Genomic DNA, 14,838 nt, shown 5'->3' on the forward strand with positions numbered 1-14,838 from the left:
TAAAGCCTTATAAACTAAAGCATGTTTTCTTTTTGCATTTTTCCGGGGGCACTGAGTATATCACACATCTGAGCTCAAACCCTTTTAACTGGTCTGCCTTAACAGTCATGCCAACAGTAGCATTCCAGCCCTTTTTGGTTTCCTTAAATTAATCACCATTCTTCTTGCTTCTACCACCTTCCATTGGTTTCAGTGGTAAAGATTAAAGATTGTTTACCTGAAAGCAATTCTTAAACTTCTATAAAGCTATTACAATCTTTAAGATGAGAATTTAATGACAGATTACCTGTATGGGTAGCCATGGTATTTGGAGCGAAATATTGACAGCAGGAAGCTGAAGAAAAAGACCACGAGACCGAGGCCTACCAGACATATTACTGGAAAGAAAACAACTCTGTTTATTAGCACAGAAAAGATTTAAAACTGCAATCTCTACAAAGAATATTATTTATGTCAATCATTTATAGAGAATTTGACACAGTTAAATACAAAATGTTACTGCCTTGACTACTGAAGCCCACTACCTTCTGACAGGATTTCAAACCGATATGGAAATAATATTTATGGTTATTAGTAAAAAATTACCTGTCAGGGTAAATGTCTTTTCAAGAAAAAAAGAGTAGAAATTTGAAAGTCAAATGTATGTGGGTGCAAACACCTTACTGCTGATAATGGATTTAATAACCCATTAAATTATACATATCAAATAATGTCATTTCAGGTATTTGCTTTTTCTTTTTTGAAAAAAAATTACATTTAGAAAAATGTCCCTTGACTAATGGAATCATGTTCTCTCTAGTCAACCATCTATGGCTGAAGTAGCAGTAAAGGCAGCTTAGAACTACTTTATCTATTTATTAATGGCTAAAAATTTCACTGTTCTAAGTTCCAAGGCTGGCAGCCAAATCACTTTTTACTCTTAGCTCACTAGCAATATAAATCTTCAGGTTCTGAGGGTAAATAACAATGATGCAGACCTTCTGATAGCATCCAGGTGAAAGTGCTTTGAGTCTTTTCAGGCAAAGAATGAACTAACAAAGTAAATGCTTAAACAAAAAAAAATTTGGAACATCTGTTTGCACCCTGCGGAATAATAGCATAAAACCTTCTTGATTGTGATAGCCTGCTCTACTGCGTGTAAATAAATTTTTTAAAAAGGGGGACATATTACAAACTGATGCATATAACTGAGATGCAGCTCATCTACATTAATGTTTTGATTCTAGTGAGTTACTTTGATTTTTGAAACTCTTCTTATACTATTCCTACTTTAGCCAACTTTTTGCTATTTAATTGCAATATTCATGCTTCAAAAGTATGCTGACTTTGAGCGAAGGATGAGCAAACATAAAGCCAAGGAAACTGACAATGATGCATTTTTTCATTAAAGCAGACCATGTGGAAAGCGACACATGTCAACTGGAATATAAAATTTTTACAGTTATTTTGAGAAAACTAGCCATGTACAAACCTAATAAACATTATATTCATTATAAAGAAATCACCACTGACAAATATGATTTCCAAGCGTGGATGAGTAAATTGGAAGCGTGAACAGTGCAAGGCAGATACACAGAAAGCATTCACGCAATGCCCACAAAGAGCAGAGTCTGAATTTTTACTGCAGTCCACTGATATTTCACTGTGCCTGTGTTCACAGGCCCAGATGTAAGATCATATTCCAATTAAACTTATGTCACTGTATCCTTTGACATCCCTGTTAAAGCTAGTTACTGTAGAAGATACTCAGAATTAAATGATACATCTACAGCTTGCTGAAGGAGACACCCTCAAATCACTATAGATTAGAGAGATCTCAAGCCATTCAACCAGCTATTATGAAGAATTCTAGAATGCTTTTAAAGAAAATAGTTGGCCAGCTCTATCTGCAATACTGTGTATTATAGAGAAACTAAAGAACTGATCTCAAAAGAAAGAGGAGGCAGAGTAGGAAATTTGGTATATTCCAAAGACCTTTAATGGCTTATATGAGAAAAGTCAGGGGATATAAAAGGTGCAAAGGCAGATGGGCATATTTGTTTCAACCTATGTCATACTCAGAAAAACCTTGTTTGACGTAACAGTGAGGAAATTTGATTCTGGATAAAACAGTTTCATATTGTGTGTTTATGTGATTCATTGACAAAAAATCTCACAAATATTCTGAGTAACAACAAAATTCAGAAAAACATAAAAATTGAACTTCAAGCTAAGTATCTTTAGACATTACAGATTAGGATATGTTTTGTACTACACCTACTGCTTGGTTTCCACCTTACTCTGGAGACATGATACTGACAAGAGTACTGAATAAAAGAATTTTCACACTCTTTTGGATGTTGTCATCTTAAGTACATAAATTCATTTTGAAAACAATGTTTTGAAACTCTTATTCTTTATATCACTGACTTCTGATATAACTGAAGAGCCAAAAAGCATTTCTGCAATGTAGCAGAGATACTGTGTCAACCTGTCCCTTGACTGAGAATGCTTAAAATATTTTTTTACTCTTACTACTTCATGTGAATGCAGTTTTATCAACAGAATTTTTATGCTCTCCTCTTTTCCAACCCACTAAAGGTAAATACGGTTTAAGGCAGAGACTTCTGAAAACTTAACCAGATATTCACTTGTAATTTCACAGTGCCTTCTAACTGTCTAAGCATTGCCTTAGCTATTCAGTCAACTTACTTCTCCTTTTTCCAACATCCCCTTTGGAGGTAGCAGCTTCATTCAGGAGTACCATTCCCATGGTGATAGCAGCATCTGTATCGTCATTGTCAAGGAAAGCAGCAGATGTGTTGATACCTCAGAAAGCCACCAAGGTACATCTATGAACTACAGCTTTCAAGTTCATAAAACAAAAGAAGGTATTTACATATAACAACTGCATATCACAATCTGTACTGTGCCGATACACTCACCTGTGGCAAAAATGTGTAGGATTTTTCTTTGTGCATTCTGGATTAAAAAAAAAAATTAAAGAAGGTTCAAGAAACTTTAAAGGACAAGTCATCAAGTAGGACACACAAATTTTGGAAACAGCCATTCCCCAATATTTTACAATATTCTGTGTATTGGTACTAAAGGATTTTTTAAAAATGAAAACTGTAAGATCCAGGAATCATTCACTGCAATTGCACACAATTCATTGGTTATTTGACACAAACTGAAGCAGTTGGACTGCTTTATCTTCCTCTGCATTTGGATAAGACATTAACTCCCTCTTTAGTGTCATATTGCCTAATAGTTTAGCAGAGAAACATCTCAGAGGCAAAGTCCTCAGTCACTTTCAGTGTTTCGTTGTCTCACTATAACTGTTAGAAATGTGAACACGTACATAACAATAAAACAATTTCACTGATCTAGCAAGCTCTTAAGCCATTCACTTAATTGTTTATTTGAAACTGTATAACCGAAAAGGAATGGTTACTACTGTGCATAACACCTGTTCTGAAGCAGAGGCAAGCCTGAATGCTCCGAAGCAGGTGTGAATCATGAGAGCTAGAGGTCACAATATCAGGAAACACAAACTTCAACACGCTTTACAGATTGTCAAATAAGGTTGGAGTTTTCAACATTACTTACCCCAGAGCATGATGACTACAAACTTCAAGAGTAAGATGTTATTATTTATGCACACAAATAATTCACAGAAGATACTTCAAACATGCTAGAGCCATAAATAATATCTGCATCTTGTAACATTACACTTGCAGTGATCTTGTAATATATTAATATTTTTCATTTTAGGAATGTTCAAAATTAGACCAAAATGCTCAAAGACAGCTGAAATTTTCATTATAAAATTTTAATTAAGCAGAGCTTGAGCAAAGGGATTTAGAACTGTCAATGCTAACACAATCACACTTCATCAGAGATGAGCAGCCTGATTCATGTTTGACTTCCAAATTTCATACACACAGACTGAGAAACAACAAATTAAGAACAACAAGATTTTAAAAAGTAAACATCAAGAGTGAAAGATGGCAGAAGCAAATAGGCAACATGAAGGAAATATAATTTTTAACATCACCTCTTTGATACAGACATCTCCATACAGTCCTAAATTAAGCTCTAATTAAAAACACACTAGTAGCTCAAATTAAATTCCTCACACATGTACAAGCTGCAAGGCATAGAGTCAGTCTATGAATAATTGGTTGTGTTCAAGTCTTCCAAAAGCTTATGACTGCACTTGACAAAATAGAAAAAAAAAAAGGGCAAAATATTGTGAAAAAAATAATCTTGGAATCCATGACACAAAAATTGCTTTCTAAAAATTTTATGTGTTACGATTCAGATTCATGAGCATATGGGACTGGGAATCTCCTGTTCTACTGCTATGCTTCCAGTAGGGAAAAAGAACTGGGGAGAATGTCATGAGAATCATTCAATTCTTTGTTTTCTGATGTTACAAAAGCATAAAGATGAATTAATTGAGAGAGTTGTCACAAAAAGGGATGAGAAAAAAAATTCCACATGTATTTCTACCCTGTTAAAGAAAAGCCCCTACGGTAGCACTATCAAATAACTTTACCGATTCCTCACTTAGATTTATAGGAGTATTTATGTCCTGAGTTTAACAGTCATGGGAAAAAAAAAACCCCAGTCCCAAGATGTAAAGATAACTCACCAGGCCCTCTTGGGGAAGTGCTACTTTTTGCAAAGATTTTGAAATGCCTTGTAAATGTTTTTTTTGCTTGATTATCTCATGCAATATCAGTACAAAATGTGGTCCTTTGCTATTCCCTTACCTGGCTGCTTCTGAGAAACAAACCAACCAACCACAAACTAAAAAAGCCATTTGGGAGACATCCCTTCTGTAACTTAGTTCTTATTTTCTTACCAGACCATGAGTTTAATTCACTTTTCTTACCATCAAGAATAACAGTCTCGCAGAAGTAACTTGTTTGCTCTGCGACTGAGAATTATAGATTTGTAACCACCTGAATTGTGCTGGGCTTTTTTCCCCCTCTCTTTTGGAGCTTCACATCATTCATTACCTCTAAAGCTCCCCTCATGCTGTCACTATTTTTGCTTCAGTTGTTGCTTTCTAACTTTAGTCATCATTGCTGAGCTTTCAGCCTCATTGGCTGCCTTTTACCTTCAATGATATCAGCTTCATAGCCACAGTGTAACATGGTACTTGCCTCAGCTCTCTGATGCTGAAGTAAAAATTCAACCTGAGTCGTCATTTCAATACTTAGCTTCAATAATTAGCTTTTTACCACAGAATATATAGCTGTCACTCATTTCTCAATATATTTTTCACTCATTTCTAACATTCTCTGTTACGCCTTTACACTATTTTGATATTCTACAATATAAAGCAACAGTCCCAGCTCTGAAAACAATCTTTTATGGTATCTCAATTCTCTAACAGTGCAGAATGTAAAATTTTAGCAAGTGGTTACTTGGACAGTTTTTCATCTGCAAAAAATGATGCATCAAAAGATGTACTTATTTTCCAATTTCTCCTTATCTCCCTCACTATGCATTATGAAACTGTTTTGAAAAGATGAGGGGAATGTAGCACTCAGATAAGCCATGGCAAGCAAATGTTTTAAATTCAGATGTTCATGTTTTCTGATAAATTTGTCTATTGATTTTTTTCTGTGTAAATCCTGTTATTTACCTTCTCAGATTATTACACTTTTACATATGAAACTTCTGCTCTTCCTTTTCCTATCTATCCAGCTGATACATGATTTTTGTAAAAATTGAAAACAACTTATTTACATAGGGCTTTTGAAAAGGTTTCGAATTTTGATTCAGGAAGAACAGTTTTAAGTAGGATGAAAAAGACAGTGATCATCACAATTTATAAGTTTATACAAAAAATGATCAGTAGTAACAAATTAAATATTCAGCCCTGAAAAAATCAAGATGTTTTATCAGAAGTAGGAAAAAAAACAGGCCACCAAATCGAAAACGAAACAAAACAAAACATATTGGATCAATAAAATCCAAAATTATAGATATCCTACAAAATGAAACTAATTACTAGTAAATTTGGGATACTTTTTAATTAGCATATTTTAATAGAAAATTAAATCACAGAATGCCCAAAAGGAAGAAAACCTGATTGTTCCAAAGTTTATTAATGTAATACATAATTTATATCTTTACATCACAAATTGATTCCTAATTAGTAGTAAGTGAGGAATGAAAGAAGGAGAGATAATAGCTTGACTAGCACTTGGTTACTTCTGTGAAAAAAGTTTGGTGTTCTCACTCATATTCAGTTGTGTTTCTGCCAAGAGTACAAAATCTGGTATTAGCATTACAAACACATAAAGAAACAACTACCTTTTAAATTGCAGATCATGCAGTTGCTTAATAACATAGGAGCAAGAAAAACTAGAGAACAAAATATTCATCCACTCGAGCCTGTGCTCAGTTTATTGTTACCTAAAATGGGTATAGATTATCAGGCAATCTTTAAAAATTGCTGGTTCAATTTATCAGACATGGAACAAAGAAAAGACCATACTTTTTTGTCAAGGAGTATATGATCAACAGAAACATCTGTGGAGGTTTCTGAGGTTTCTTCTCTTTTTTTTTTTTTTTTTTTTTTTTTTTTCTTTTCTTTTCTTTTTTGTTTGTTTGGTTTGGTTTTTTGCTGGGGGAGGGGTGACAATTAGAACATGAGAAATTCTTTGCTGGTCCCCTACAAAAGGGCGTATTATGCTGATAGAGATATTTAACTTAACCTTTTCCTACTAAAACTTCTATGTTTAAGATGCCAACTACTGTATGTTTCATCTCACTGAAGAAGGATGATTCCTAACTCTACTGAAGAAGTAGAGAATAGTCTGAAAATGATTTGATTATGAATTTATGGATGAATTGTACACAATCAAGATGTATTTAAGTATTTTTTAATGGCCTGAAATCCATTTGTAAGATACTAACAACAACCCTGAACATACTTTCTGTTTAAAACCTTCTGGCTTCAGCTACACTGAATGGTTTTTCAACAATTTTAGGAAGTATTACATGAGTCTTGGCACTGGAGTTCTCCTCAACTCCTTGAAAATTCATCTCAAAACAGTGAAGTAGCTCGAAGTTTGCATTTCAACCATTGAAATGCCAACTATACTACACCACTTTCCTTTTTGATGCTTTTTAATAATTTTAATAGAGCAGAGAACAGATTACACACTAATATAGAATTTCCTATAGTGAAAAAGTTTATTATTGATTTGATTCGTTTCAGCTTCAATTTATGAGCCTTTCTAATCCACAGATAATCTGATGGAACCATTGCTCTTGTGGTGCTCTTAGATACCTGAGAATGGAAAGGCCATATAAAAGATTCAGAAGAAGAAAAAGACTCTGGAATCTGTTTTAATTCAGCTGCAAAATGGAGCATAGAGATACCTGATTAAGTTTATGTTAAATCAATAATCAAACATTCAGGGTTTTTCAGCCTGATTTACATCCTAATTATTCACATTTAGGATCAGCTAAAACTAGCTCTGGGGAGATGATTTTTACATTTATTATTTTTGACCTTTTTGGTTGTATAGATTACATCTGATGAAATTTCAGGTTTAGTCCTGTCCATCTTGCAAATTTTTATAGTGTGGTTTGCCCCTAAATATCTTTTTCTAGCTTTATTTATATTTTGTAATCCATTACTCTAAATTTTCTTGTCTAGTGATATTCAAATCACAAAAGTATAAACATCTCCAGAACAGGTAGACAAATAACATTACTTTCCTTAATGTTAAGCATACCAGAGAAACAAATAAATGATGGAATTTCTTAACAGTTTAATTTAACTTTTAAACAGAGATACATTTCCTAAAACAAACTTCATTTGAGCTATTTGTATTTATGAGGCTATATAATTTTCTCTTACTATTCTAACACTGTATTACAAACATCTACCTTATTTTCAAGCACTCTATTTCAAACACTAGACCTAGTATGTCTCATCTGTTTGTTAGCACACACTTGATACTTGCATGCAGACATATAATCTCCCTTACTTTCCCTAAAAGCCTCTAAATTTTTTTAAGAATATCACACATTCTTTTTCTACACCATAAGTCATCATCCATGTGAGTCTAGGCTGTCTTTTTTACTGTCCATCATTGCTAGGATCTACGCAATATAATTTTATTCTTAGCTGAATGAACTTGAGGACTATTCCACTTAGTAAAAGGTATCTGTGGATTCAAACCATAAAACATTTAACTTTGGACTAGATTTCTACATCTTTTAGCCATTCAAGCAAATATATTTCTCAACCATTAAAATAATTAACTGAAGCCTAAAGAAACCCTTAAAAATGTCTTCAGCCTGTGGTCAGTGAATGCCTCTTGTTGTTTGGACTAGTAGTCAGCTATTTGCGAAAGACAAATAAAAACGGGCCAATTGCCAGAGCAGCTGACAGCTAAATTAGCTTTACAAGGGTCTGCACTTCCAGTGGAAAATTTTAGTCAGAAACTGAGACTGGTTGAAAATCACTGAAATTCAGAGTTGGTAAATTCATGCAGAGGACACACACCATATGTGAAGGCAATTCATCAATTCCAGTGTACTGAAATTAGCTGATGAAAGAGTATGAATTATGTTTCATGTTGTGTTAACAAATGCCCAGCTGTAAATTTAAGGTCTCTGCATATCTCTCTCACATTTAAGACCCTTTAATGTCTTTTCTAAAGGGCCATATTATGAATTGTTTTAAGGTCAAGCAGTAGGAGACTCAGGTAATGTAAAACTGTCTTGATTTTTCTAGTTATTACCTCCTTACACTTCATTACATTTAGGAGGAATCAGACAGCTTCCAGAAGAATCAGAATAAGTTACAAGGTTAACAGGCAGTACTGGTAGATAACACAAGTAAAATAATAGAAAATGTGCAGTATGTTCTGCTGCTTTGGATGCTGATTTCCATATTTAATTTGGAAGCATGCTTAAATATGCTTTAATGTTATGCTTTTAATCCTACCTTTATCCACCGTAGTCTTCTTTCTTTTTTTCTTATCCTTAAGATCCAGAATACAATAACCCTGTCTCACTGCTTTAGTTACCATCCCCACTCACTCTACCATGATCTCTGGGGAAGATCACAACTAGTTGTGCACATTGATGCACAACTGACAGAATCTTACTATCAAGAGCTAAGTATTGTTCTACTGACTTTTGACTCAAAGTTTCAGATTCTCATGGTCAGTGACTCTGACATACAGAAAGTCATCTCTTTACAGTCATCCTCTGGAAAAGTTTCCTCACACCACAGAGGCACTTAATACACTTAATTTAAATTCCCTCTGTAGGATAGGAAATCTCTTTCATAATAGGTGTAATTTTAATGCTACCAAAAGGATTTGTCTTTTTCCTTTTCAATCAATATCTCGTATCCACCTACGCAGCTGTCCCATTAAACTTTGCCTTGGGAATTCAAATTAGGAAACTGAAATGACATTCCATTTTTACTTAGCTGCATGTGTTTATTCAGCATCAATGTTTAACAGTTTAATAAGTTTAATAGTAATAATGAAAAAACCAGGTTAATCATAACTGCTAATTCCTATAATAAAGGTTTAGATTTATCTCCTGTACAATAAATAACTTGCTTAATAACTGAAACTCCTTTGGTAATGAAAATATTTACTTTTAAATTTACTCCTTAAAGCAAGGATCCACTGTTACTACAAAAGGGAAAAACTTTTGACAGATTACATTCCAAGCAGTTTTATTTCTCCAGGGAATGACATAAAAACTTGATGAAAATTCATTAGAAATACTGAGTAGTGTCTACAAAAAGGAGGAATAGAAGAATTGAAGAAACCTTTCAAATTCAACACAGTCTATCCAACATTACTATTCCTTTTATTTCTTGCTGTATCTCGACACCCAGAGCAATATTTACAGCTGAACACTGCACACTTCAATGTCTACTTGGTTGTAACAGTCATATACACTATCTGTATTCAACTGTAGTTAATTACAACAGTAATACTGATTGTGCAGTTTATTGCACGTCGTTTCTCTTAGGCAATGACAGCTCTTCATTCCAAAGTCATCTCTCTTTTGCCTTTATGTCTTCTTAATAACTCTAGCAAAAGTACTTCAATATCCTTGTCTTTAGTTCCTCTTTCTTGTCTCTCCAAGAATGTCAAACTACTCAGCATTTAAAAAATTTTTATTAGTACCCGATCACTTCTGCTGACTCCTCTTATCTTTGACCCCATTTCTGTCAGAAGAGGGTTGCAACAATAGACAACACAAGCCTGGAACATCTTCTGCATGGGGAAAGAATAGAATTTTTCACCTTGGAAAGGAGAAAAGAAAGAGAAGTATGTTTGGCAAACTCTATAAAGCTCCAAATAGAAGGGAAAAAAAAAGAGAATGGATTATTTCCCATGACTTATATACCAAAGTCACACAGTACATTTATTGTGCAAATTATAGGCTACAAAAAATCCCAAAGGAATAATTTCTGCATACTACATGAAGTTTACACTGAAAATTTATTGCTATAGAATATTATTCCATAATTAATTCAAAAAACAATTTAAAAGAAATAAGAATTTATTAATTGATGACTAGAAGCTATAATATTCTTTATGGTCAATCTGGCTCAAAAATCCCTGAATCATTTATTCTGGTTGGTTATTTTGTTTTGCACAATTTTTCTCTATGTTTTTAAAAGTCATTGCTGCACTAATACACATGGATGCAAAGTGATGATAACTTGAGAAGATGCTAAACTTTATTGCTAAATCACAATGTGTTTAGATATGTGCTCTTTTTGCGTGGTAAAATTGGATATCTAGCACACAATTAGACTGCTTTACCAGGATTGTGACTGTGAACAAAGTTACTTCTCTGTGTAAACTATGTAGGCCCTAGGGTCCTTAGAGATACTCGGACGCTTCAAAAGCAAAACCTTGAATTACACACTGCACGATGCCTAGCATGTTCATAGCTCCACAGAAGTTACTGCTTTTATATAATTTAACAAAAAAACCCAAACCAAAGCAAAAAATCACTTAAAAAAAAAATCTATTCCATGCTCTTATTTAAATAAGTTTTCTTTGTGTCATCTGCCATATTTATTCTACAGCAGTTATACATCTATTTCCGTAATGACTTTTTGACAAATTTTCTACCTCATCAGAAAGTCTCTATACTGAAATAATTCTACAACCCACCCCAAAGTAGTATGTGTGTAAATTGAACCCAGTTGCTTGAAGCACTGATAATCAAGCTGATGTGGGCATATATATTACATAAAACTTCCTTCTCAACTGCATATAATAACAAGGTTTTATTGTTTGTGGAGAAGATATAAAAATTGGCCAATTTCAAAGAACAGTGAAAGCAGATATTGAAAAGACTGGCATATTTTTATGGCTATAACCTCAAATTAAATTTATACCTAACTCTTATTCAGTATTACTTTTTCTCTGGAAATAATTATAAAAATTCTTTCTTTTTAAAAAAAATTTTTAACCTGTCAATTTATGGTGAACAATGAGCTATAATGTGGCATGAATAAAAGCAAACCTTGACTTTTGTTTTATTCCTAGGCAATAAAAAGCTAAAACATAATGGATCTAGTAATTCTACTCCATAGAGTGTTCTGTTCATTTTTAAATGAAAGCTTCACTAAAGCTATTTCATGAATTCTATAAAGCTGGCAAAAGAAATACAAAGGGAAGCCAAAAAGTTATGTCAAACAAGATTGTAATTCACACCAGAATGTGCCATGAACTGTAGTTTGGAAGGTTCAGACTGGATGAAAAACAATTTCACGTCTGAAATTCCCCAGAGAGATTATGTGATCTCATTCCTTGAAGTTTTGAAAAAATTGCGCCAGACAAAACCAAGAAAGACCAGATAGAGTGTTAGTGATAATCCTTCATTAAGAGGAAGATTACAGTATGCGATCTTCTGAGATCCCTTTCAACCAAGATTTATATGATTTCCATGACTATTTCCTGAAGTTAACTCTCCATTACAAGAGAAAGGGGAGCCAAATAACAAAACTAAATAAGAGTTATCTTGTCAGCATAACACAAACTGCTCAAAGTAATAGCCTGGAAGTCACAAAAATGTATAATATACAAGCACCACGATGTCTTGGAGATCTTTTCCAACCTTAATGATTCTATGATATCCAACCATGTCTTTTCACTGTTCTCTGCTACATGCTCACGAAGAACTGCAGCCCACAGGAAAGGCTCATATTGGAGAAGTTCGTGGAGAACTTCCTCCGATAGGAGAAAGTAAGGGAAGAGTGTGATGAGTCATCCTGAGGAAGAAAGAGAAGCAGAGACAATTGCAATGAACTGGACACAACTTCCGTTCTCCATCCCCTTGCACCACTGTGGGAGAGCAGGTAGATAAATCAGGAGTAAAGTTAAGCCCAGGAGGAAGGGAGGGGTGGGGGGAAAGTTGTTTCAAGATTTGCTTTTTATTTCTTATTACCCTTCTCTGATTTGACTGGTAATAACTTCAGTTAATTTCCCTGAGTCTCTCCCAGTCCTTATCTTGACTCATGAACCTTTACCTACATTTTCCCTCCCCTATCCAGTTGAAGAGTGACAGAATGGCTTCAGCGGGACCCTGTCCAGCCAGGGTCAGCCCACCCCAAGTGCCAGTGAAGTTCACCCCTATTACCAGTCCTAGGTGAGTACACTGTATGTGCACATATACCTGGTATGTAATCAGTAACTCTGTATAGATTTTACTGAATTTAATTTTGCTTTATACAATTATTTAAACTGAGTAGCTGACATCTTCACAAGTCCTTTTTACCCAAGTCCTAATTATGTAGCTACAGCATGGAAAAACAGATCTTTATATAGAAATCATCTAGCAGATGAGGTAAAAACACTATCTAAAACAAAATAAAAAAGGGCAAAGGAAATTAATATTTTTTCATCTGAGGTATTAAAAATTCACTTTATAGAGAAACACAACATTGCATTTCAACATCTAGAAAGAAGTGACAAGCTTACTACTACAAAGTAAAAAGAAACAACCAAATGAAACATGTACATTACCAGAATAGTAACGTCCTGTTTTAAAATTCAATGCATCTTTTAAACTTTAAAGGATAAAGTGAATGTACTACTTTTTATCCATCTGGCATATTTTTTTCTATTTCCCACATTTTCTAACAACATTTTCTGAATAAACAAATAATGAAGAAGCAATTGAGCAACTCATAATTACTACCAACATTGAAAGAATAAAGGAATATTAATTTTCACAAGTAACTGTTAAACTCTGTCAAGATTTTGTGTAAAAGATTTCATTGTGAAATTTGTGCGTGACTAAAAACTCATCCCAACAGTATTGAGCCATGAAATGAAACCTTAGAGAATTCTTTTTGCATGTGGCAATGCACAACATCACTCAAAGGATTCTTTCAGACAGCTGCATTAATGTAGCTAGCCAACTTCCTGGTTTAAAGACAGTATCTGCCAACAAAAAGTTATCACTTCCATGCCTGAGTCAGAGAAACAAAGTATGTCATCAATGAAAATTTTATTTTTTATCTACTCTGGTTTGGGGATTTACTTTTCTCATTCTCAAGCAGTCAACAGGACTGGTTTAGATAACAGATTTGTTTAAATTGTGGCAGTTCACAAAAAGCAAAAAACCATGAAAACAAATTTCAGTTCTACAAAGGAAAGCAGAAAGATGATACTAGTAAGATGCATACTTTATCTATTAAACAAGAAACGTTCCTGTACTGGGGGACCCAGAACTGGAAACAGTATTCCAGTTCAATTGCAAATATTACATTTACTCTGCAAAATAAGATCATAACTTTGAAACTAACTATAATGGCTATTTATGAAGCATATAAAGTTTCACAGGTAGCAAAACAGATGCCAGGCAAGTGAATGTAATGAAAGTGTAGTGATGGTGGTGTCTTTGGATAGCAAATGGCAAAGCCAAAGGCAGACAGGGAAGTTTGAGGAAGGGCAGGTTCTAAGGCAGGATAACTTCAGAGAGAGAACAAGAGAGTAGCCACAATCATAAAACTGGGATCTGTCTATTACTGCAGATTGGGAAATATTACTTTCTTTTGCTTGTTCCCCTTAGAGAAATGTATTTGTGATGGAACAACTAAACTTTAAAAATGGTTAAAGGTGACTAGAGTTCTCACTAAATGAATAAACCTGATGAAAATCAGGGTTTAAAAAACCCAGAGCATGTGAGTTTTTCTTACAGTTTATTAAAACTTTCACCAAAAAATACCAAAAAAGCCCCAGAAAATCCCAGCTTAACTTTCTCTGACTCAGTTAGACTGAAAGAATAAAAGTAGGTCTCAAAGTCTTTCTGTGAGGACGTGATGTCAGAACAAATGTGATTGAGTTATTTGTTCGAAGTAGTAATAGTAAACTGTTTAGATTAGGTGGGGGGAAAAAAAATCCAAGGACTATTGGAGGAAAAATAATGTTCATGCACAGTTGATAAATTTCTGGATGCTTCTCTGGTAAGTAAAAAGAAATAAAATTATTTTTTCATTGAATTTTTAATTATTATAAGGAAGAGTAAAAAAAGAAGAAAATTAGTTTCTGCTACTGGAAAGGTAACACTTAAAAAAATTAAGAATAGTAACCTGGCACAAGACTAACAAAGGAGATAACAAGGTGCACATCAGTGAAAAGCAATGCCAATGACTTGGCAGTAAATAGCAACAACAATGAATATTTATTTCAACATATAATAAGTAAGCCAAAATACAATACCTGCTTAAATGTTCAATGACATTCACTGCCAGAGCAATTTTATTTAAGAGCACACTGTGCCTCAGCTTGGTTTTTTAATATTCATTCATTCACCAGTTTGAAGGAT

The 14,838-nt window shown here is 33.9% G+C and overlaps 1 protein-coding gene and 1 long non-coding RNA gene across 2 annotated transcripts in view; both read right to left on the bottom strand.

Moving 5' to 3' along the window:
* Nucleotides 1–251: 251 nt before the first annotated feature.
* Nucleotides 252–14,838, bottom strand: part of TUSC3 (tumor suppressor candidate 3) — a 108,278-nt gene continuing 93,691 nt past the window's right edge. Inside the window, exons 10-11 of the mRNA XM_039551580.1 lie at nucleotides 2,692–2,766; nucleotides 252–377 (exon numbers count right to left, since the gene is read on the bottom strand). Of these exons, the coding sequence (XP_039407514.1) occupies nucleotides 283–377; nucleotides 2,692–2,766 (170 nt within the window). The 3' untranslated portion in view covers nucleotides 252–282. The remainder of the gene's footprint in view (nucleotides 378–2,691; nucleotides 2,767–14,838) is intronic.
* Nucleotides 3,377–14,834, bottom strand: LOC104690609. Its single transcript, XR_752014.4, has 2 exons — nucleotides 14,733–14,834; nucleotides 3,377–12,277 (listed from the first exon to the last, which is right to left on the bottom strand). It is a non-coding gene; the product is annotated as an uncharacterized LOC104690609 (long non-coding RNA).

The sequence above is a fragment of the Corvus cornix genome, chromosome 4 (genome assembly GCF_000738735.6).
Source record: "Corvus cornix cornix isolate S_Up_H32 chromosome 4, ASM73873v5, whole genome shotgun sequence".
NCBI classification, from domain to species: Eukaryota; Metazoa; Chordata; class Aves; order Passeriformes; family Corvidae; genus Corvus; species Corvus cornix.